This window comes from Chiloscyllium plagiosum, unplaced genomic scaffold (assembly GCF_037043375.1).
Source record: "Chiloscyllium plagiosum isolate Xiang-an unplaced genomic scaffold, Cpla_swu_hap1 HiC_scaffold_1, whole genome shotgun sequence".
Lineage (NCBI taxonomy): Eukaryota > Metazoa > Chordata > Chondrichthyes > Orectolobiformes > Hemiscylliidae > Chiloscyllium > Chiloscyllium plagiosum.
Window position 1 is genome coordinate 23,388,206 of NW_028270139.1, and position 22,585 is coordinate 23,410,790.

Sequence of the window (22,585 nt, forward strand, 5' to 3'; positions counted from 1 at the left end):
ATCTCGTGCTGCTACAGACAGTTAGTGGAGGAGGGGAGCCTTTAGAAATGTATGCAAACAAGCACTTTGGTGAAAGTAGAACACCTCATTTAGCAAAAAAAAGTACTGAAAAGAGCCCAGAAGCCAACACTGCATTATTGTACTTTGAGTTACTTTAATCCATAGGTTTAATACTTGCAGGGAAATTTGTAGTGATCAAATGATCCAGATTTTTTAAACATGTCAAATGTATCACAAGGGTGTCAGGCATTTCATACATTACTTCCAGAAAGCTACAAAACCCTGAAAGGCATTCCGAGGGAGCTGCATTTTGTAAAAGTATAGAAGTTGATAATATGAAAAAGAGGAATTGTGAAAAAACGCTACAGACAATTTAGTCTATTTCTGGAATTTTCCCGTACACTTTTGCCCTGAAGAAATGCTTAGAAAACCACTGAATTATCGTTGCAGTTATCCAGACCCTATGGAGATTATGCCACTGTTACCACTTTTGATAGTACTCTTCAGTGTTGTTTTGACAAATCTTTCTGCCTCTGTGGAGTGGAGATATTTTGATGGTTACCACCGAGCTGATGATAACCTCACATGTGTTGGTAAGTACACTTTTAAAATTAGACATCTTCGAGCATAAATGGTAAGTCATGATTTAACATCTTATTTATCTTAAAGTTATTTTTACTATGATATGTTTGTATTTATAATTTATTATTGTTTAAATCATAAATAATGTTAGAATTTTAAAAAATTGAACATGTTGCAAGTTGAGGTTCGAAGAGACATTAAATTGAACTCCTTGTCCACCAAAGAAATTGTTTAGACAATACATTATGAATTAGTTCAAATTTTCAATATTTCAAAAGCTTTCTAAAATCTTTTTTTCTTAAGTCTTCGTTCTGCAAATTTAAAAGGAACTTTTTTGTGGAAATATGTCTTCTGTTAATGATTAATTTATAATTAATGATTAACTTATAATGAATTAATGATTAAATAGATTTAGCTTGATTACTAAGTGAACAGTCACCCCATAAAACATCTTCTGTCACCATCTTGAAAAAGAACAGGAAAGTTTTCCCTGTTGGCGTCCAAGCTAGCATTTATCCAATTTAATAATCATACATTTAGTGTTCACATCCTTCAGTGATCTTGTTCTGCCTGTCTCTATAACTCACTCCAACCTTGCAATCCTCCAAGATGTCTGTTTCCCCAATTCTAGTCTCTTCTGCACAGCTACCAATGCTGGGATTAGATTAGGTTTCCTACAGTATGGAAAGGATGATTTCCTTCACCCTACCGTTGATGGCTGCTGTTAACGTCTGGCCACCAAGATCAAGAATTTCCTCCCTAAAGTTCTTTGCCACAGGAAAGGAACTTCAATCCATAATCTTCTTGGAGGTAAGCGTGTTACCATTGAGCTTAGGTGTAGTTAACATTATGAACCTTGACATCTACGTACCTTCTACTGATGAAAATCCTGTCTTTAGGGTGAAGCTCTATGCCCTGTCAAGGTGATACCTTCTTTTTCCATGCCCATATCAAAAGTTGTATCTATAACTGTGTGATACATATGAAGACTGCATCTAAACTGATCTAGTAAAAATCTCAGTGTTAGTTTAGATGGACCTAATAACTTAAATATTTAATGCCTTGATAAATATTACAGATAGTAGAGGGGCTATTCCTCATCCAGAAACTTTTTGCCAATCAACCTAAAGCATTTCATGTAACTATCTTTATAAACAGTCTGTCATTAAATCTTGGCAGATATGCCAGAGTATAGCTTTTAGGATTTGTAAATGCACATTTGAATGCGACATCCCAGTGAGTCATTCACTCAAGAATACGTTTAGCTCATCTAAGCCAGTGTTTTGCGAACTTTTGTAGAAGACTGCTACACTGAAGAGGTGTCAAACTGCTCTACCACATGAATAGAAAGATCTCATGGAATTCTCTCAGCATTCTGGACAACATACATCCCTTAACTAACATCACTAAAGCAGTTTATCTCGTTCTTATTTCATTGTCTTTTCTTGAACCTTGCTATCTGCAGATTGGCTCTCACATATCCTGCATCAGAAAGATGACCACATGTCTGAAAGAACTTCATTGACTGCAGAGTGCTTTGGGGCACCCTTAGGTCATGTCCGGGGTTGTATAAATGCATGTCTTTCTGCAGCATCCTGTGAAAATGAATTGCAATCAAGAATATCATGGACCAATTATACAATATAAATTGATAAATAGAAATTCTTGATCTTCCAGGAATACTGCAGCTCTTCTGATAATGCAGAAATGGGAATATTGCTTTGAAAATTCACTCTGATAGAACTGTACAGAACTGAAACAGCTCGTGCAAAATTGTTCGATGCACAATCCACTCCATCTCAATCTTTCATTTCCATATAAACAAGTGATGCTTTAATGCAGTATAAGTTGCATTTTGACCAGTAAATTGCAAGTAACACAAATTCAGCTATTTGGTATAACTTAAAACATGCTCATTTTAAATAGTTGAGCTCCTTAGGCTTAACAGGAGCAATTTCTTCATTTTCTTGTATAAACTATATTTTATTCCATAATGTGTAAGCATGACAGGTGAATGAAAGTTACCAGGTCATTTTCTTCATGGTTAAAAATCACACAATATCAGGTTATAGTCCAACAGGTTTATTTGGAAGCAGTACCTTTCAGAGCGCTGCTCCTTCATCAGGTGGTTGTGGAGTATAAGATCATAATACACACTTCTCCAAATCATTTTCTTCATGATAATTCTTTTCAATTGTTGGACAATAACCTGGTGTTATGTGATTTTTAACTTTTCAATGGTAAAAGGCACTTTCAACCTTAAATTATTAAATAGCTTTACTATTAGAATTTCTTTCATAGTTCAATACTTGCAATGTTCTGTACTGCTTTTTATTTATTTTTGAAATAGTAATGGCATCAGAGGGCACACAGCTCCAAAAAAGTCTAAGTCAATGTTGCAAAGACCTTTTAAAATACTTTAAATTGATCAGAATTTAAATTTGTTAGCAATCCAGTGCAATACTGTGGAACCTACTCAGCATTTGTACAGTTGTGAGTGCATTTATCAAGAACTATTGTTTACCGTTACCTACCGTTGAAGGGCTTATGACAAGTTTTCATGCGAGTGTATAACCATTGAGGAAGATTTTAAAATTGTTGAATTCCAATGGAATAATCTGAAAATTACATTTACGATAACTAACTGGGACAGCTTAATGAATTCCAGCACAAGTTAAAATGATACACATCCTTTATAAACACAAGAGCTCATAGGGCAGTAAAGGACTGAAAAAGGGAGGGATGTGAGTCACAGGGCAAGGTTCCGTATTATTTGCAGTAAACTGTGAATAGTCTCATGTATTCAAACTTCAGAATGGTTAGTTAGCAGAAATCAGTCAATGGCCCTTTCTGTACGTCATGCAGTAATTAGATTTGCAATTCAGTTAGCTATATACTATGTTAAATGAAAATTGTACTATTAATGTTTATTATATTATGCACATACCTTGTAAGGTATTATTTAACCTTAACAGTTTTACAGTTTTTAATACAAAATAAATTAGCTCCCCTTTTAATTTGTTGCTTCATTTATTTGCTTTAGAGCAACATTTTCCAAACTCCATCTTTATCCAAAATTTACTGGAACTTTCTTCTCTTGTTTTGTCCATATGCAAATTACAGCTGGTGGTAGGCTCTATTAACTGGCAACACACAAACAGGACAAACACAGACACTCCAAGCAACAATTCTGCCTTCATTGCCAGGCCTTGGGAAACGTCAGCCCACAGTCATGGTGTCAGACATTGAAATGTTAGAATATTAATCACAGCACCATTCAGAGACCCTGCTTTGTTATCTAGTGCTAATTCTTTGCTGATTTCAAATGCAAAATCTCCAGGGTGCACTCTAAAGATGTTATTCAGTCACCTCCAAGATTTTCAGTCTTCCATTCAAAGCAGCTTGTTAAATTGCTTTAGATTCTTTTTACTGGCATTCAACTCATTTTACAGTTAAAGCAGTTCTCTTTGAGCAGATTGTTGCTAGGATAAATTAAAGCTGAATATGCTGATTCAAATTCATTTTCCCATCCATATAAACATAAAAGCAAATCTTTCTTGTTTGGGTTTTTCTAATTTTATATATCATTGATGAATGCTATAATTACACCTGTACCTTTAAAAGCTTGATCTTGTATAAATATTATTTATGAAGGCTTCAGTGCTGGGAATGGAACACTGTTCACTTCAGACACCTAGTGTCAACTTGACACATTCCCATGTCATATGTAATGTAGCCAGACACAGAGTACCAGCTTCTTCCTCTTTGTCCTAACCATGTATTTCAACTCCAATCTCAGAAGAACACATTTTCTTGTACTGTTGTGGCAAATTCCCCTTTCTAGACAAGCTACCTTTATGGTGTCACTGAGCAATGACAGCTAATTTGGTACAAAAGTATAAAGAAGCAGTGTAAGGCTTTATTTTCTAAACAGATTGAACTTCAACTTTAACAACCAGGCTGTTGACAATGAGGAAGGAGGCCTTAAGTTAGAGAAAGATTCAATGGATTTGTCAGAAAGGCAAATCAGTGGCAGATGGAAGATAAGCTTGATAAGTATGAGACAATGCAATTTGGAAGAAGTAAGAAGACAAGGAAGTAGTCAGTGAATGGCAGGACACCAGGAAGCTCAGAGGAACAGAGGGATCTTGGAGTTCTTGTACACAGCTGGTGGCAGGAGAGCATCTGTAGTTAAAAAGGGATACGGGACACTTGCCTTTATCATCCAAAGCATTAATGATGAGAGCAGAGAGGTTATGTTGGAACTCTACAGGACTTTGGTTTGGCCACAGCTGGGGTATTATGTGCAGTTCTGGTCCCTGCACAATAGGAAGAATGTGATTGCAGTGGAGGGAGAGCACAGGAGTTTCATCAGCATGCCACCTGGAATGGAACACTTTAACTATGAAAATAGCCTGGGCAAAGTCATGTTGTTTTCTTTGGAGCAAGACTTTGAGGGTTGTGGGGGGGTTGGGGGTGGGGTGGGGTGGGGGGGGGGGGTGGTTGGTGGTGGTGATGGTGTACTTGATAGAGATGTGTAATATTATGAGGAATATGGACAAGGTGAAAAGGATTCTGGGTAATCCAAGATGGAGGAAAAGAAAAAGTTGTGACTGTAAGAGCTATTCCTTTTTTGAGATATTTTAGGTGTTGGAGATGATTTTCTTGAGTTCTGGGAGCAGTGATTACTGTTTTATATACCGGTGCATTGTTTTGGAACTTTGGGGGAACAAAGATCAAAACAAAGGCATTTTAAAAAGGTGGAAGACAAAAGCAGAAACCACATGTTCAGAGAAAGAAACACTGGTGTCTGACACAGTTACTGCCTTTGTTGTTTGAGATCAAGTATTGCTGGACATTGGAGAGCATCTAGGACTACTCCCGGTGTTACGAGCTAGTGATTAAGAATACGAGGATAATGCAGATGAATGCATGGCTGAGTAGCTGGTGCAGGGATGAGGATTCACATTTCTGGATCATTAACCTGTACAAGAAATAAGGATTGTACTTAATTGGAAGGGGACCTGTACAAGAAATAAGGATTGTACTTAATTGGAAGGGGACTTAAATACTGGCAGGAAGATTTACGAGAGCTGCAAAACAAAACATAGCTTGGAGGTGGGGAGGGGGGCTTACCCATTCCCACATGAGTCTTCCGGCCAAATGTAAAACCTTTTCTTCCTAATGGTACTATTCTCACCCTGAGTCTTGGTCTCAGCCTGAGTTGTAAGCCTCCGTCTCTTGCAAGAGGCCAAATAAGTCTGCAATGGGCATTTTGAATCTTATTTTATTTCATCTCATTCCGGGTTCTGACATCTGCCCATGGTGGATATTGCATGAGGCTGGGAGGGTTGGAGGGCTTGGATGCTGGGTAGTGGGTATCGAAAGGCATGAGTTGGCACTAGGTTTGCAAGGGGTATTATAAAGTGCCATTGGGTGGGTGCTGGAGCTTCGGTTGACATGGAAGGTATGAGGGATCGGGGGCTGAGCTGGAGGAATGCTCAGCACAGTAGGAAGTAGTTCAATGTTCTTTTCCATTCCACCAGCATAAGTATCACCACCTTTTCTTCGATACCTCGTATTCACTCTATCTTTGCTACTGTACGCACATCCCACCAAGTTTCATGCTTTGTTATTCTCATTATCATCTGCAAAATCTTATCACACACGCTGTATTCCACCCTAATCCCTGACACCACCAACCCAGCATGTCCTCTATGCTGCCTACTCAATCGCTGCGGACACCACTCAATCTGTGCCAATCATAATAGCTGTGCCACTCACTTTCCTTTTCCAAAATATCTGTTCATATCTCATTCCAAGATCAAAACAACTCACAATAGTGCTCGGGGACTCATGATGGTTGGTGTGAAGCCCATCATTTGGCTCCTTAACCCTTATGATGAGAATATCCTTACTCTGACTATCCCAGGCAAGGTCTGGAATGGTATTGGATCTTGCCCTTGACCTCCTGTGCAGGTCATCCTGCCCAGTTAAACTCTCTTTGAAGCATTTTGACCACTAAGACAAGATTTCTCACTTTGTGTCTGTGCTAAATGGTGCAGCAAGACAGTTGTAACAAGAGCCCAAAATTGTTGGCTAAATGAGCAAAGCACAAAAAGGCAAGGCAAGGCAAGAATGCTGTGAGCATCGAGGTTGTCTAAGAGTGAATGAGTTCTATGACAGTGAACAAAGAGCCCAGAGATGAAGCGTGGTCCAGTCCATGCACTGTGTGTATGTCCCTAAGTGTACAGTATCCTTGCTGCAGCATTACAGTGAGAGTTGCTGGCAAAGCCTGAGGTGCAACATTGAAGTGCTAAAGCATTCTGTATGTGGACTGAAGCAGTGCCATAAAAGTTCTTAGCTCTATCCAGTGCCAATGGTCTGCAAATGTGGCCTGTGCCCATGGAAATGCTGGTTTCCAATGTGGATGTCATTCACAGCAAGTGAAGAGCTGAATCCACCAGCTACATGCTCTGATTTCCTCGTTGAGATTCCTCAACATCAAGTTAGATTGGCACATTTGGCTGAATATTAATGAGGTGAGTTGTGGCATTAACAAAACTTGACAAGCATTAATCCCCTTCAGTTGGTATCTCGCTGCTTCCTGGAGACAATCTTGCCAGCCTACCCATGACAGCATGTAAGATGGCAGAGACACTCCCCATGTTAATGTTGACTCGCTGGACTTCTCACCTGATTCTGCCACACCCTTTGCTGTAGCCCACATCTCTCAGATTCCTGTAACATGTCGCCTTCTATCCCAAATTTCATAGTATTGAAGGCATTGATGGCTAACATGTTTCTATACTAGGTTGAAGACAATTGAGTGCTGATTGAGAGGATACCATTTCCACATGACTGGATACCAGTTAGTTTTATGTCTTTCACAATAACGTCTGATAAAGACAAGACCTGACAATGATAAACTGCTGGATGAAGTTGTATCATCCAAGAGCTGAGGAGTCTCACTATTCAATTCTAATTACGGGACAATGAATTCTTACTGTTCCTGTGCTATACTCTCAAATTTAAGATGAAGAGAGGAGTGAATCATGGGGAAGAGTGCAGAGTATAAATTCATTTCTTGCACAAAGATTATGAAAAATTCACAGACATCCTTTCAGATTTGCAGTCAGGATTGTCAAAACTGCACTTGAAATCATTGCAAAATATTCTGGAAAGTGGGGATGAGATGTTGAGGAGAAGTTCACTATTGCTAACTGTTACATCAGATGCTGTCCCTGGAACACTAAACAAAGGTGGAGAAGTTTCTGGACTCTCATACACAAGTAGAGCATCACTCTCATGCTTCTGGATTGTTAAAGAATTTTCTTGCAAGTGTCGAGTTTCCTGTTTCCTGTGCACCTGGGTCAAGTCAACAGGCACAGCCTGTGTGTAGCTGAAGGAAAAATCGGTGTGAATTTCGCCTCTATCTCCACCCCACCCAGCAAAGCTGAAAATACAGGAATGTACATCACGTTGCAATAATGACATGTTATGTTTCGTCATTGTCTTCTTGCTTCACCTGAGGAGTAGTTAAAGAATTATGTTTGCTCTGATCTGGAAGAGTATCATAGGGATCCTCTGCACCAAAGTCTAAAGAATCAAGAACCACAAGATTTGCTTCCTGAAATGATGATGAAACTAAGTCTTACTGTAGCTTGTTTACAGGGGCAGCCCCTGGAAGCGTCTCCTGGTTAGGAATCTCTAATGCAGAAGCATGATTATCTTCTTCGATCACATGTAGTGAGATTCATAATGCTGTCAAAATTCTTGGAAAAGCTGAGAATGTTCATCTCAAAATGTCATCCAATCATTTTTAGATGAAAACTTATGTTCCCAGAGAAGTGGAGTTAAACTGTCATTAAATTGAATGCAATCATTTTGCCTTGGCGGTTCCTCACAGTGTGAAATATTGTCAAGGAATGTCATCTACCTTGGCTAAAACACCAGGTGGGTGCTTTAAGAGACATAACTGGACACATTCAGCAAGGATTTGTTCTGATTCTGTAAAACATGAGTAGTTTTCTTAACAACTTAACAACTTAGGTAAGTGGTGTTTCAAAATTTTTTTTGAAAGGATCTGGCTTCCGATGTCCTTGATCTTGTAATGGTCAAGTGTATAATGCTATGACTCATTGAATCTAAGTGAAAAATCTGCATTAAAATTCTTGACTTAAAGTTACTGATCAATAGTCCTGGTTCATATCATCATCTGCTGTAGGCTCAACAATATTCACTTTTCCTAACATATATGAAAGCCTCATGTCTTCTACTTCTTCTTGTTGAAGTTGTTGATTGCTCCTTTATCCTGGAAGTGAGAAATGTGACTTACTTGAAAGGGATTATTTGACATTGCAACCCTGCTAAAAATGTTCAAATCTGCCACAATGAAAGTACTGAGACATGGCTTGAACTGAGCCTTGGGTTTGTAGCAAATGATTTCCTGTATTCATTCACTGCACAGGTCCTGCCTAATGTATTGGTTCACTGGTCGGAAGGTCAGGGCTTGCTCTAACTGTAATAATTAGAAACCTTTCCTGAAAATGATCTCTTCTGCAATGTTACTTATCCCTCATATAGAAAGTGATGACCTGGAGCTGTTGTTGCTTCAATCGGAGACCTGAGGCAATTTTGTATCTGCATCATCCAGACTCCTACAGAAGAGCACATGCTGGTCATTGAGCTTTGTTGAAGAGTGGCAGAAAGGGCATGGACTGCTGAGCTGGCACAGGCAAACTCCACTTCATCCTTTGCTGTACTCCACTTGGGATATGTCTTCAACTACTTCAGCTCACTTCAGTCAAACCAGTGTTTGGGGAATCTTCTGAAAATCCTCTTGCTTCATGGTTCTTCAGATTCATTGGAGAAAAGTACCATCTACTTTAGACTGGTATCTCCATCATTTTCAGGTTCTATTGTGGGTTCTTCAGGTCTTCCTAAGAGCTCAGGCCAGACTTCTAGTTTACTGCAAAACAATGTTCATTGCTACAGTACATGTAAGACTTGAGCAGCATTCTCTGTCTTGTATGAAGTCTAACTTCTGAGCAGAACATTAACACATTACTAGTGAGTTTGCAGTGACATTAGAATTTATTTCAGGGGTTCATATTCACTACACCCAATCTCAACAGAGGGGACACTAAGGAGGCTAAAATTGACCAAACAATTTCCCAGTGCTCAGTTTCATGCAATACAACAATTCTGACATTAATCAGGGTGTTGACTACCGGAACATTAGAACATTTAAATGCTTATTTTTCCCTGTATTAAAACTAAACATTAGCTATGTGAATAATAATAAGGTAATAGTAGGTAGTTAGAAGAACTTACCTCAGAATGTTCTTTAAACAAGAACTAATGGAAATAATTGACTTAAAGATGCACATATGGTGAGACTTTGAAGCAGCAGTGAATGTTTGACATTCCACGTTAGCACAAGAACACTTGCTGCTCTGGTTAAAACTGCTAATAGAGGCACAACTCGCTATGCATCATTGGTAAAACCTTAAACATACATAAAGAAGTTTAATACATAATTATAATGTTTCTGCTTATTTTGTTATCTTTACATCCAGGCAACAGACTTAATCAATGCATGTAGCAGGGAATTAGAAACGGAAGTTACACCCAAAACCACTAGGCTTGTGTTATTCCATTGTCTCATTCAAGATACTATTTATCCAATTCAGGCTCAAACTCAAAACTGTCTATTTTCCAGATCAGCATTGATCAATTCTGCTAATGTGCTGCTTCTCAAAGACTTGAGTTGACTTTTTATTTAAACACAAAGGCATGAGTAGGCACATAGTAAAAATATTTTCTTACAAAAACACATTTACTTCATTACAAAACTGTTGAGTGTACATCAATACAGTTGTTACATGGTCCAAAGTTATAAATTTGGAGGATAACTATGATAGAATCCCTACAGTGTGGAAACAGGTTCTTCCTCCCAACAAGTCCATACCAACCCTCTGACAAGTAACCCTCCCAGACCCGTTCCCCCTTCACTAATGCACCTAACCTACACATCCCTGAATATTATGGGTTATTTAGTATGGCCAATTCACCTAACCTGCACATCTTTGGATTATGGGAGGAAACCAGAACCCAGAGAAAACCTATGCAGACATGGGGAGAATGTGCAAACTCCACACAGAAGCCCGAAGCTAGAATCGAAACCAGGTCCCTGGCACTGTGAGGCAGCAGTACTAAACACTGAGCAACTGTGCCACCCCAATATAAGTTTACTGTGAAGGACTGGATAGAATAGTTACAGAATAGACAAATGAAGAAAAAACGTTAGACTACTGCTACGCGAGGGGACATAGCTTTTAAGGGGTGATAGATATTGGACAGATGTCAGAGGTAGTTTCTTGACTCAGCAAGTAGTAGAGGCGTGGAACACACTGCCTGCAACAGTAGTAGACTCGCTAACTTTAAGGGCATTTAAATGGTCATTGGATAGGCACATGAATGAGAATGGAACCGTGTAGGTTAGAAAGAATTGGTTTCACAAGTTGGTGCAACATCGAGGGCTGAAGGGCCTGTACCGCGCTGTAACGTGCTAATCATCACAGTCTCTCTCAAAAGGTTCTCCAGATCAGGCCAGTGTAGGGGTCCTCCAAGTGGTTGTGGCCATGGTCCACACTGAGCTGCTGGTCATTGGCATCCTCACTCCAACTGCTAACATCTCTGCCAACTGCTGATCCTCCTTAGAGGCCAGGACCAGGAGTTTGAAGCTGAGAGAAGGTATAGAGGGAGCAAAAAGAGAAAGAAGGAAAAGAATGGGCAGAGAACAGGTGCTCTGGTTGAAGCGTCCTACATGCCGCCTTCTTACCAGAAAATAAAGTTTCCTTCACCTGTATTGCAGAAATGGTAGCAGATTACCAAGCTTGAACATGTGAAAGAATACCTTGTAATAGAAAGGAAAATAAAGAACTACTATTTTCTTTTAGTCTGCTTGATTGTTCTAGTTCCTAGAATATTTTATGTTTGTATTTATACAATGAATGTTAGTAAAAATTTAACATGTAACCTAGACAGAACCATTGTTATGAAGATGTGGGTGTCCTGTACCTTAAAGAGAGTTAAAAGTAGCAGAATTACCTGACAGCACCAAGTGTTCTGAAAAAGATATAACGTAAACTTTTGGTCCAGTAACTAAGGCAGCTGGTTACCTGGATATGACAAAACAGATTTGAATTAGGCCAATCAGTTTAAATTATATCTCAAAAAATACCAAACTCCAATCAAGTTTGAATTTACTATACTGACAATCTTATACACGATCTGATGCTTTGGGAGTGTAAGACTGGGAAAATTGAACAGTTTGGAGGAGAACTGCCAAGCCATCAGCATCTACAGACTGCCCAGAGAATGGTTCTCTGAAAGGTACCTTTATTGATCAGTAACTTATGAAACAGAAATCCCTGAGAAGAAAAAAAGAAGACTGAGGAAGATATAAAGAGAAGATTCAACATCTGGCTGGTTTTGAAAATTTGAATTTTTGGAAAATCTTAATCGGGGATTGTATCGGTCTAGTATTGTAGAAAGGAAAATAAAAGATAGGTTGGAGGAAGGAGTTATAAATACCTGTTAGTTAATTATTCTCTGTTATACTTTAAGAAATAAAGTTGTTAATTTTTACTTTTTAAATAGCTCTGCACAGGATAAATCTTTTCTGTATTGCTGGATTAAACTAAGCAGAAAGGTTTACCCCATGACACCACAAATTCTAGCTGCATTTCCAATCCGATTGCACCAGATGCAATTGATTTATTGATTTAAGACAAAAATGAGTAAAAGGAAATCTAAATCTGCTACAATGCTTATTGGAAGCAACCTTACTGATGAGTCACGGCAGTAAATGAATTTTACAGTTGAGCAACGCATTAGAAATTTGTTTTCCATTAATTTTTTTGGCAATGTCAACAATGAAACCACCGTAAACCTCAGAATGTGAAGAGTGACAGCAAAATGAGTCATTAATGTAAGCAGCACTAACAATTATAGTTATAGACATAGACAGCGCCTGCTTCAAGCTTGGTAGTGATTCACTGTATTTGTCTTTACAACTTTCTTAGTTTTATAATTATTACTCGATCTGTCTTGTATCTATCGTATTTTTGAAACTGAAATATGATAACAGTATGTCATCAGGCAGAAATCTGTGAGTCAGATGAGGTTAAGAAATGGAGTGGAGATTTAAGGATAAGCCTAGTCAGTAGAAAACGGCTAGAATACATCTGGTGTGTGAGGGGTCAAATTATAAACTATTGCCTACATTTTCAGTGAACCACGCTTAGGCTGGTATTCTGTGGAATTTAGAATGAAAGGAGAGTTCATTGAGGAATATAAAATACTAAAAGGGATCGACAAAATATGTAGTGTAGACATTTCCTCATGAGAAACAAGCTAGAATGAGAACTCATAATTTAGGATAAGGTATGGCAGATTTAAAACAGAAGTGAGGGGAAATTACTTTTTCAAATGATTGTGAATCTGTAGAATTCACTACCCCAGAGTGTGGTGGATGCTGGAAAAAAGTGAGGACTGCAGATGCTGGAGAGTCAACATCGAAAAGTCTGGCGCTGGAAAAGCACAGCAGGTCAGGCAGCATCCACAGGACAGGAGAATCGATGTTTCAGGCACAAGCCCTTCATCAGGAATGTGGCGGATGCTGGGACATTGAGTAAATTTAAGATGGTGATAGATTTTTCAATAGTTGAAGATTTATAAAGAAGGAATAAAAAAGTGGATTTGAGGCTAAGACGGGATCAGCCCCAATCACATTGAATGGTGCAGCAGACTCGTGGGGTGAATAGTCTTCACCTGTTCCTCGTTCGTATGTTCTTGACAAATTTGCATGAATTTTGTTCGAGTAATAATTTATCAAAACCTGCAGATCAATTTATTGTTTCATTGTAAACATCGTGAACTCAGTTCTAAGCTATAATGTTTATGAAGTCGAAAAAAGACAGATCTTTTGCCACATAAGCTCCTTTAATGCATAGTCGTGATACATATTTAAATACAGGTAGGGTTGTATGGTGGAACAGTTGTAGTTCTTACCAGATGAATTTTGAAACACATTTGTACAGATGTGCAATATTGGACAACTTTTTAAATGCACATCTCAGCAAGAAGGTTCAGCTATGGGAAGCATGCATTTGTAAAATTAGCCCTTATCCCTGTGTTAGATTGCCTTTACTCATTTTATATTTTATGTATTTAATAGTTCCCTTCTCCCCAAAGGAAAATATCTGTCCAAGTGCCATTCAATCAGTACGTTAAATACAATTACATTTTTCTAAATATCGTCCTTTTCTTAAGAGAAGAAAAATTTGTTTGCGCTGTCATTTTCATTTACAAATGATCCAAGTTATGCAAGTTACCAAATATACATAGTCATCAGCAATGATCATGAGTAGAACTGTGTGTTACCTCTGGTATGTTCCACTTCCATCAGTCTCTGCACCCACATTGACTACATAGTCTTTAAATTGTACCAGTCTCCAAATTAAATATTTGGCTGCTATCTGCTGATTTCCAAGGTGACATTCTTTCTCTGGGAAGTGTCATTCCTGTGGTGAGTGTTATTGCCATGGTAACTGTTGTTATTGATTCATTTCTGTTGTTGGGGAACAGTCAACTCTGGGCCTGATGGATGATCTGTTCTCACCAGCTGAGATTACCATGAAGGATTCTCCTTCGCAACATCTCTCCTCTCCTGAGTCATAGTGACTCTCAGGTTAAACCACCACCAGTTGTCTGTCTAATGAGAGAGCAGACCTATGATCTGCTGCCAAGAGTGTGGTGCTGGAAAAGCACAGCAGATCAGTCAGCAACCGAGGAGCAGGAGAGTTGATGTTTCGGGCATAAGCACTTCATCAGGAATGAGGCTTGTGGGCAAAAGGGCTGCGAGATAAATGGGAGGAGGGTGGGGCTGAGGGGAAGGTAGCTGAGAATGCAGTAGCTGGATGAAGGTGGGAGAGAAGGTTGGAGAGGAGGGTGGAGAGGATAGATGAGAAAGACGATGGACGGGTCAAGAGGACAGTGTTGAATTGGAGTCTTGGGACTTGGAAAAGGTGGGGGGAGGGGAAACTGGTGAAATCCACATTAATCCCAAATGGTTGCAGGGTCTCAAGACAGAAGAAGAGGTGTTCTTCCTCCAGGTATTGGATGGTTAAGTTTTGTCGATGGAGGAGGCCCAGGACCTGCATGTCATTCATGGAATGGGAGGTGAAATTGAAGTGTTGAGCCACAGGGCAGTGGGGTTGGTTGGTGTGAGTGTCCAGAGATTTTCTTTGAAATGATCCGCAAGTTAGCGTCCAGTCTCCCCAATGTACAGGAGACCACATTGGGTGCAACGGATACAGTAGATGACATTGGTGGAAGTACAGGTAAATTTCTGTTGAATGTGGAAGAATCCTTTGGGGCCTTGGACGGAAGTGAAGGGGGGAGGTGTAGGTGCAAATTTTGCACTTCTTGCGGGTGGCAGGGGAAGGTGCCGGAAGTGGATAGTGGGTTGGTGGGGGACGTGGATCTGACAAGGGAGTCGCGGAAAGAATGATCTCTCCAAAATGCTGATAGGGTTTGGAGGGAATAGTGCTCTTAAAGGTACCTTTAACTATCACTGATCTATGAAACAGAAATCCCTAAGAAGAAGAAAATAAGACAGAGGAAGATAATAAGAGAAGATTTGACAACTGGCTGTTTTGAAATTTGCAAGTGCTGTAGGAAGTAGTGAAAGGATAGTCTAAAGGACACATTAGGTTATATAAGAAAATATTAGGCACACAGGTGTAGCAGAGAAAACCTAAAATTACAGTTGAAGAAAATTGAGTTAGAAGATTGTGGCGGCACAGTGGTTAGCACTGCTGCCTCACAGCGCCAGAGACCTACCTCAGGCAACTGACTGTGGAGTTTGCATATTCTCTCCGTGTCTGCTCCAGTTTCCTCCCACAGTCCAAAAATGTGCAGGGTAGGTGAATTGGCCATGCTAAATTACCCGTAGTGTTAGGTGAAGGGGTAAACGTAGGGGAATGGGTCTGGGTAGGTTGCTCTTCGGAGGGTCGGTGTGGATTTGTTAGGCCGAAGAGCCTGTTTCCTCACTGTAAGTAATTTAATCTAATAAACAAAGGGCTAAAGAAAGAGGAAAAAGAGAGAGCGAGAAGGTTCTTAGCTGAGCAAAGAGAGAAATAAGAGAGGGAGAGACAAAGAGAGAATTTAAACTTGAGAAGTTGTGACTTAGTCAGTAAAGTCAAGTTAACAGGATGGAGATTAAAAGAGAAGGTAGTGATGTATACAAATACATGAAATCTCTGCCACATTTTGACGAGAAAGATGTTGAAGCTTTCTTTATTTCATTTGGAAAATTGGCTAGGCAGCTGGAGTGATCTGAGGATTTATGGGTAATGCTAGTTCAGACTAAACTGGTAGGCAGAGCTAGTGAGGTATTTGTCATCCTGTTAGATAAGGGGTCAAGAGATTATGAAGAGGTTAAACAGGCTATTTTAAGTGCTTATGAATTGGTACAAGAAGCATATCGACAGCGGGTTCAGAAATATAAAGAAGGAACCTGATAAGACTTATGCTGGGTTTGAAAGAATTAAACGTAATCACTTTGATAGATGTGTGCATGCTTTAAAAATAGGTAAGACCTTTGAGGCTCTATGAGTGATTATTCTGCTGGAGGAGTTTAAAAACTCACTTCCAGAGATGGTAAGGATTCAGGTGGAGGGACAAAAAGTTCAGGAAGTGAGAAGGCCAGCAGAATTAGCCAATGAATGCATGTTGATCCTTAAGACAAGCTTCCGGCCAGAATTTTGTCCTGTGAGGGATAGAAGTTGGGAGAAGGGAAGATCCTATACTATGAAACCAAGAGTACAGAGCACTGATAAGAATTTACCAGAGGATAAAAAAAGCAGCCAAGGGGGTGAAAAGGAGATTAAAGGCCTCAGGTGTTTCCACTGTGGTAAAGTGGGACATGTAAAGTCACAGTGGTGGTTGTTAATGAAAGGCACTGTGGAAAAAGATGTAGTAAAAGAAGCTAAGCCAGTCGCATTAGTGAAGGTAGCAAAGGAGACCCCAAGAAGAGCAAGAAGCTGCAGGAGAGTGCAAGACCTAGGCAGGGGCTGGATATGGAGTTAGTACCTCATCTCTATAAAGATTTCGCCTCTGTGGGTAAAGTTTACTCAGAAATAACAGAGGGAGAAGGACAAGAAGTTACAATTTTGAGAGCTACAGGATCTAACCAGTTGTTGATTGTAAAGGATGAGCGAACATGTGCTCATTCTGATATGTTTCCTGAGAGTGTGGTAATTATGGGATAGATGGACAGAAAGTTAGCGTTCCCCTATGTAAGGTCAGTTTGGAGTGCAAACTCAAGACTGGGGAAGTTACAATTGGAGTGATTGATGGAGTGTCAATTCCAGGAATTCAGTTTGTTCTTGGGAATGATTTGGCAGGATCCAAGGTGGGAGTGATACCATTTATTGTGGAGAAGCCTAAGGAAGACCAAGAAACTGCGGAGTTAAAACAGAAATATCCTGGCATTTTCCCAGACTGTGTAGTAACCAGATCCCACTATCATAAGTCACAGCACAAAGTGAAAAGTAAAGAGAAAGGTGAAAGAGTTGAAGTTCAGTTAGCGGACACCATGTTTGACGTAATGGTGCAGGAAAAACCTGAACAGGCAAAGGGTCAGACTGTTTTTATTACAGAATGGCTAAGAGACTTGCAACAGCAAGACAAGACGATAAAAAATATACATATGGATGCATACTCCAAAAAGGAGGCAGAGAATATTCCAGCGGGTTATTATCTGAAAGATAGAATCCTAAAATGGAAATGGAGACCACAGCAGATTATTACAGAGGAGAAATGGGCCAAAGTGCATGAGATTGTATTGCCAGTAGTATACAGATGGGAGGTGTTAAGGGTCGCACACAAGGTACAAAAACACTTTTATTGGCCTGGAATGCACAAGGATGTGGTTAACTTTTGCTGTATATTTCATACATGCCAAATGGTGGTAAGCCACAGGCAGCAATAAAACCCGCACCTTTGTTGCCAATTCCCGTATTTGAACAACCTTTCAAGTGGGTTATAATTGATTGTGTAAGTCCCCTCCTGTGAACTAAAAGTGTCCACCAGTACTTATTAATCATAATGGATGTGTTGACCAGATGTCCAGAAGCAACTTCATTCTAGAGTATCAAGGTAAAATGGGTAATTGAGGAGTTAGTAGTTTTCTTCATGTGGTATGGACTACCCAGAGAGATTCAGTTGGACCAAGGGTCAAATTTTACTGCTAGGCTGTTTTCAGAGGTTTAGGTATACTGTACTTTAAATCCAGTACATGTCATTCTGAATCCCAGGAAGCTTTAGAAAGGTGGCATCTGACCTTCAAGGCCATGTTGTGACCATACAATTAGGATTGCCAGAATGATTGGGATAAAGGTGTCCCATTCGTATTGTTTGCCATTACAGATGCCCCAAATTAATCTACTCAGTTCATTCCCTTTGAGTTAATATTTGGGCATGAAGTGAGAGGCCCTTTGGTCCTGTCAATTTTTCCTTAATTAATTTCAAATTCTGAAATCTCACATTTCGATTATGTATTAGAGGTGAGGGAGAGACTAAATCAAGTAAGTGAGTTAGCTAAACAGCACGTAAAGAGGGCACAGTATGGAACAAAGCAGTTGGCAGATAAAAGCTCTAAGATTCAGATGTTTTCCTTAGGGAATGACGTGTTATACTGTTACCAGTGATAGGCGATCCCTTCAAAGTCAGGTTTAGTGGTTCCCTATCAAATTGAGAAAAAGTTGAATCAAGTGAATTATTTAGTAAAGATGCCAGTTAGAAAAAAAGGTATCAAGTATGTCATGCGAACATGTTGAAACTGTATTACACTGGAGAGAAAGAACTGGAGAAACAGGTGTTAGTTACTGCCCCTCAGAGTGAGGAATCAAATCCACATGCTATGGATTTTGATGTGCCTCAAAATTGATTAAAAAATGAAGAAGTCCTTGAGGAGTGGGGTAAGTTAGTCAGCTATCTGTCCCATGAGCATAGAACACAGTTGAAAGATTTGTTACTGCAGTGTAAGGACATATATACGAATCAGTTGGGGAGAAATAATGCTATTATACATGAAGTAGATGTAGGGAATACTGCTCCAAAAAAACAACAGCCCTATCAGCTTAATCCTTTCAAAGCCACACAGGTCCAGAAGTAGGTGGAGACCATGCTCGATGAGGATATCATTGAACCAAGCCAGACCAAGTGGAGTTCATTAATTGTCTTAGTTCCCAAACCGGACAGGACTCAACGATTCTGTGTGGATTATCAAAAGGTCAAAACCATTACAAAATTGGACTCAAATCCAATCCAAGATTGGAGGACTGTAACAAGAATGTTGGACAAGCCAGTTACATCACCATGTTGGACTTACATCATGGTTATTGGTAGGTACCTTTCACAGAGATGATAAAAAAATTCTGCATTTGTTATCCCAAATGGTCTGTACCAATTTGAAGTGATGCCCTTTTGGAATGCACCCACCACATTCCAAAAACTCATGAACAGAGTTGTGGCTGGGTTAACAAACTGTGCAGTCTATTTGGATGATGTCATGATCTTTAGTAACTCCTGGAAAGATCTCACAGTAAGTTGGCAGAGCTGTTTGAACAACTGCAAGAAACAAAACTGATAATAAACTTAAATAAAACTGATTTCACAAAAGCAGATGTGACATTCTTGAAGATTGATACCACAGAACACAAAGACGAAGGCCATTGAGTAATTTCGATGACCAACCTCGAAGAAAGAGGTGTTTTGACTCTTAGGACTCTGTGAATTCTATTGGAAATTTGTTCCAAACTTCAACAGTGTAGTGGCACCGTTAACTGACTTGCTGAAGAAGAACACAAAGTTTTGGTGGAAGAACAATGCCAGGAGGCATTCAACCATTTGAAAGCAATATTAACCACCAAACCAGTTTTAGCTATGCCAAACTTTTCAAAACCTTTTAAAGTCGCCCTCGATGCTAATGACATAGGGGCTGGAGCTGTGTTGTGAAAGTAAGGGGTACTGTACCTTTAAGAGAGTTGAAGGACTTAGCAAGAACACAGAATACTTGAGAATTTACATTGTAACATTTGGTCCAGCAGTTGCTGTACCTGGGTTGCTACGTGAAAAAAAAATCAAATTCAGCCAATCAGTTTAAATTTTGCCCTAAGATACTAACCTCTAATCAAGTTTGAATTTAATGTTTTGACAATATTAAAACCAATAAAATGATCTGATGCTTTGGGGTATAAGACCAGGAACAATTGAATAGTTGGAGGAGAATTGCCAAGTCACCAACATCTGCAGACTACCCATAGAATAGCGCTCTTAAAGGTACCTTTATCTATCAATGACCTATGAAACAGAAATCCTTAAGAAGAAGAAAAGAAGATAGAGGAAGATACAAAAAGAAGATTCAATAGCTGGCTGGTTTTGAAATTTGAATTTTTGGTAAATCTTAATAGGGGTTTTATCTGTCTAGTATTGTAGAGGGGAAGGTAAAAGATAGGTTTAGATAAATGAATTATAAATAGTTGTTAGTTAATTATTCTCTGTCAGACTTTAAAAATTAAAGTTGTTAATTTTTACTTTAAATAGTGACTTTTGGGATAGTTCTTTGCCTCCCGAATTTTCACAGATTACAGCACGGGATGAATCTTTTCTGTGTTGAATTTAAATTAGCAGAGGGGTTTACCCCGTGCCATAACACCTGTTTCCAGACTGTAGGAATTCTATGATTCTATGAAGATAGGAGTGGCCCCAAAAGCATCTCTGGCAGATCAGGCACATCCATATTATAGAACACCTAATGGCTTGACAGAATTTCATTAACAGTGCGAATGGTGGGTCACATTGCATAATATCATGACAAATGGCATGGTGGGGTTGGTGGCTCAGTGGTTAGCACTGCTGCCTCATAGCACCAGGGACCCAGATGTGATTCCAGCCTTGGGTGACTGTGTGGAGTTTGCACATTCTCCCCGTATCTGCGTGGGTTTCCTCCGGGTGCTCCGGTTTCCTCCCACAGTCCAAAGATGTGCAAGCCAGGTGAATTGGCCATGCTAAATTGCCCATAGTGTTAGGTGTATTAGTCAGTGGTTAAGTGTAGGGGAATGGGTCTGGGTGGGTTACTCTTTGGAGGGTCGGTGTGGACTTGTTGGGCTAAAGGGCCTGTTTCCACGCTGAAGGCAATCTAATCTAATCAAACCCAGATATATATATATGAATCTGACAAAGGGCTGGACTAGTTAAAGTCAATCTAAGTGATTACATCAACAATATACACATTACGATCTATAGAACCTGCCATTGCACAAGACTGAAGATCCATACTCAAGAACAAATTGCAGTTGAATTTGTCTGGTGATATTAATTCATGGGATGTGGGTGTGATTAGATGGTCAAATATTTATTGCTCATCTCTAGTCGCCCTTGAGAAGGTGGTGGTAAACTACCTTCTTGAATCACTGCAGTCATTTGGTTTAGGTAATAGTTCCATAAACTATTAGGGATGGAGTTCTAGAAATTTAACCAAAAGACAATGAAAGATCAGTGATACATTTCCAAGTCAGAATGGTGTGTGACTTGAAAAGGAACTTGTATGTGGTGGTATTCCCAAATATCTGCTTCCCTTGTCCTTCTGGAAGGTATTGATCATGGTTTTAGAAGGTGCTGGCTGAGGAGCTTCGGTAAATTTCTGAAGTTCCCAATTAAATCATCATTCACTGTTCACTAGAAAAACCCATGAAAGGGCCTCTATGATTGGCCCTTGAGAACATGTGTTGACCAAATGGTTGTGGGACCTGTTGAATACCAGATCTAAGTAAGTTTTCTACGTAGACTGTGAAGAAACCCTTCCCTTTTGTTACAACTGTGCAAGAGCTACATGTTGAGAGAAATAATATCTCTATGTGCTCTTTCGACTTTGTCAGCTCACTTACAAATGTACCTCTCAAATACTTGCACAGTCACTATAACATGGTGATCCAGATGTGGCACCAGTGTCTTAATCTGTATTCGAGGAGAAAGTGAGGTCTGCAGATGCTGGAGATCAAAGTTGAAACTTTATTGCTGGAACAGCACAGCAGGTCAGGCAGCATCCAGGGAACAGGAGATTCGACGTTTCGGGCACAGGCCTGAAGAAGGGCCTGTGCCCGAAACGTCGAATCTCCTGTTCCCTGGATGCTGCCTGACCTGCTGTGCTGTTCCAGCAATAAAGTTTCAACTCTTAATCTGTATTCATCAAACTCATTTTTTTAAATTTCAAAAATATACTTTATTCATAAAATACTTTGATGATCTGTACAACTGGACATGCCATACATATGTAAACATTCCATTTGTTTGCATACCGAAAACAGAGTAATCATTCCTATTTACAGGTCTATACGATTACATTTTTAGCTGAGGCGTCAGCAGAGCCCAAATGACTGCATGGGCCCCCTGTTCTTCGTTAGGCAGGCAGATGTTACACGGTGGTCTTTCCCCACCGCGCCTTGGCGGCAGCTGCCCCAAGCTTCAGCGCGTCCCTCAACACGTAGTCCTGGACCTTGGAATGTGCCAGTCTGCAACACTCACTCGGGGTCAACTCCTTCAGCTGGAAGATCAACAGCTTTCGGACCGCCTGGAGAGCGCCCTTCACCGAAATGATGATCCTCTAGGCACAGTTGATGTTCGTCTCGGTGTGCGTCCCGGGGAACAGGCCGTAGAGCACGGAGTCCCACGTCACGGCGCTGCTCGGGATGAACCTCGACAAACACCACTGCATTCCTCTCCAGACATTTTCTGCGTAGGCACATTCCAGAAGGAGGTGTGTGACAGTCTCCTCCCCCGCGCAGCCGCTTCGAGGGCAGCGTGCGGTGCGGCTAAGAGTCCGGGCGTGCATAAAGGATCTCACAGGCAGAGCCCTTCTCACCACCAG

At 40.0% G+C, this 22,585-nt stretch overlaps 1 protein-coding gene across 4 annotated transcripts in view; it reads left to right on the plus strand.

The window, feature by feature from the left end:
• The first annotated feature begins 70 nt into the window (after window positions 1-70).
• The window catches only part of egf (epidermal growth factor), a 172,406-nt gene continuing 149,891 nt past the window's right edge, over window positions 71-22,585 (plus strand). For all 4 annotated transcript variants that reach the window (XM_087981173.1, XM_087981118.1, XM_087981124.1 and 1 more), the window contains exon 1: window positions 71-593. In XM_087981173.1, the coding sequence (XP_087837299.1) occupies window positions 419-593 (175 nt within the window). In that variant the 5' untranslated portion in view covers window positions 71-418. The remainder of the gene's footprint in view (window positions 594-22,585) is intronic.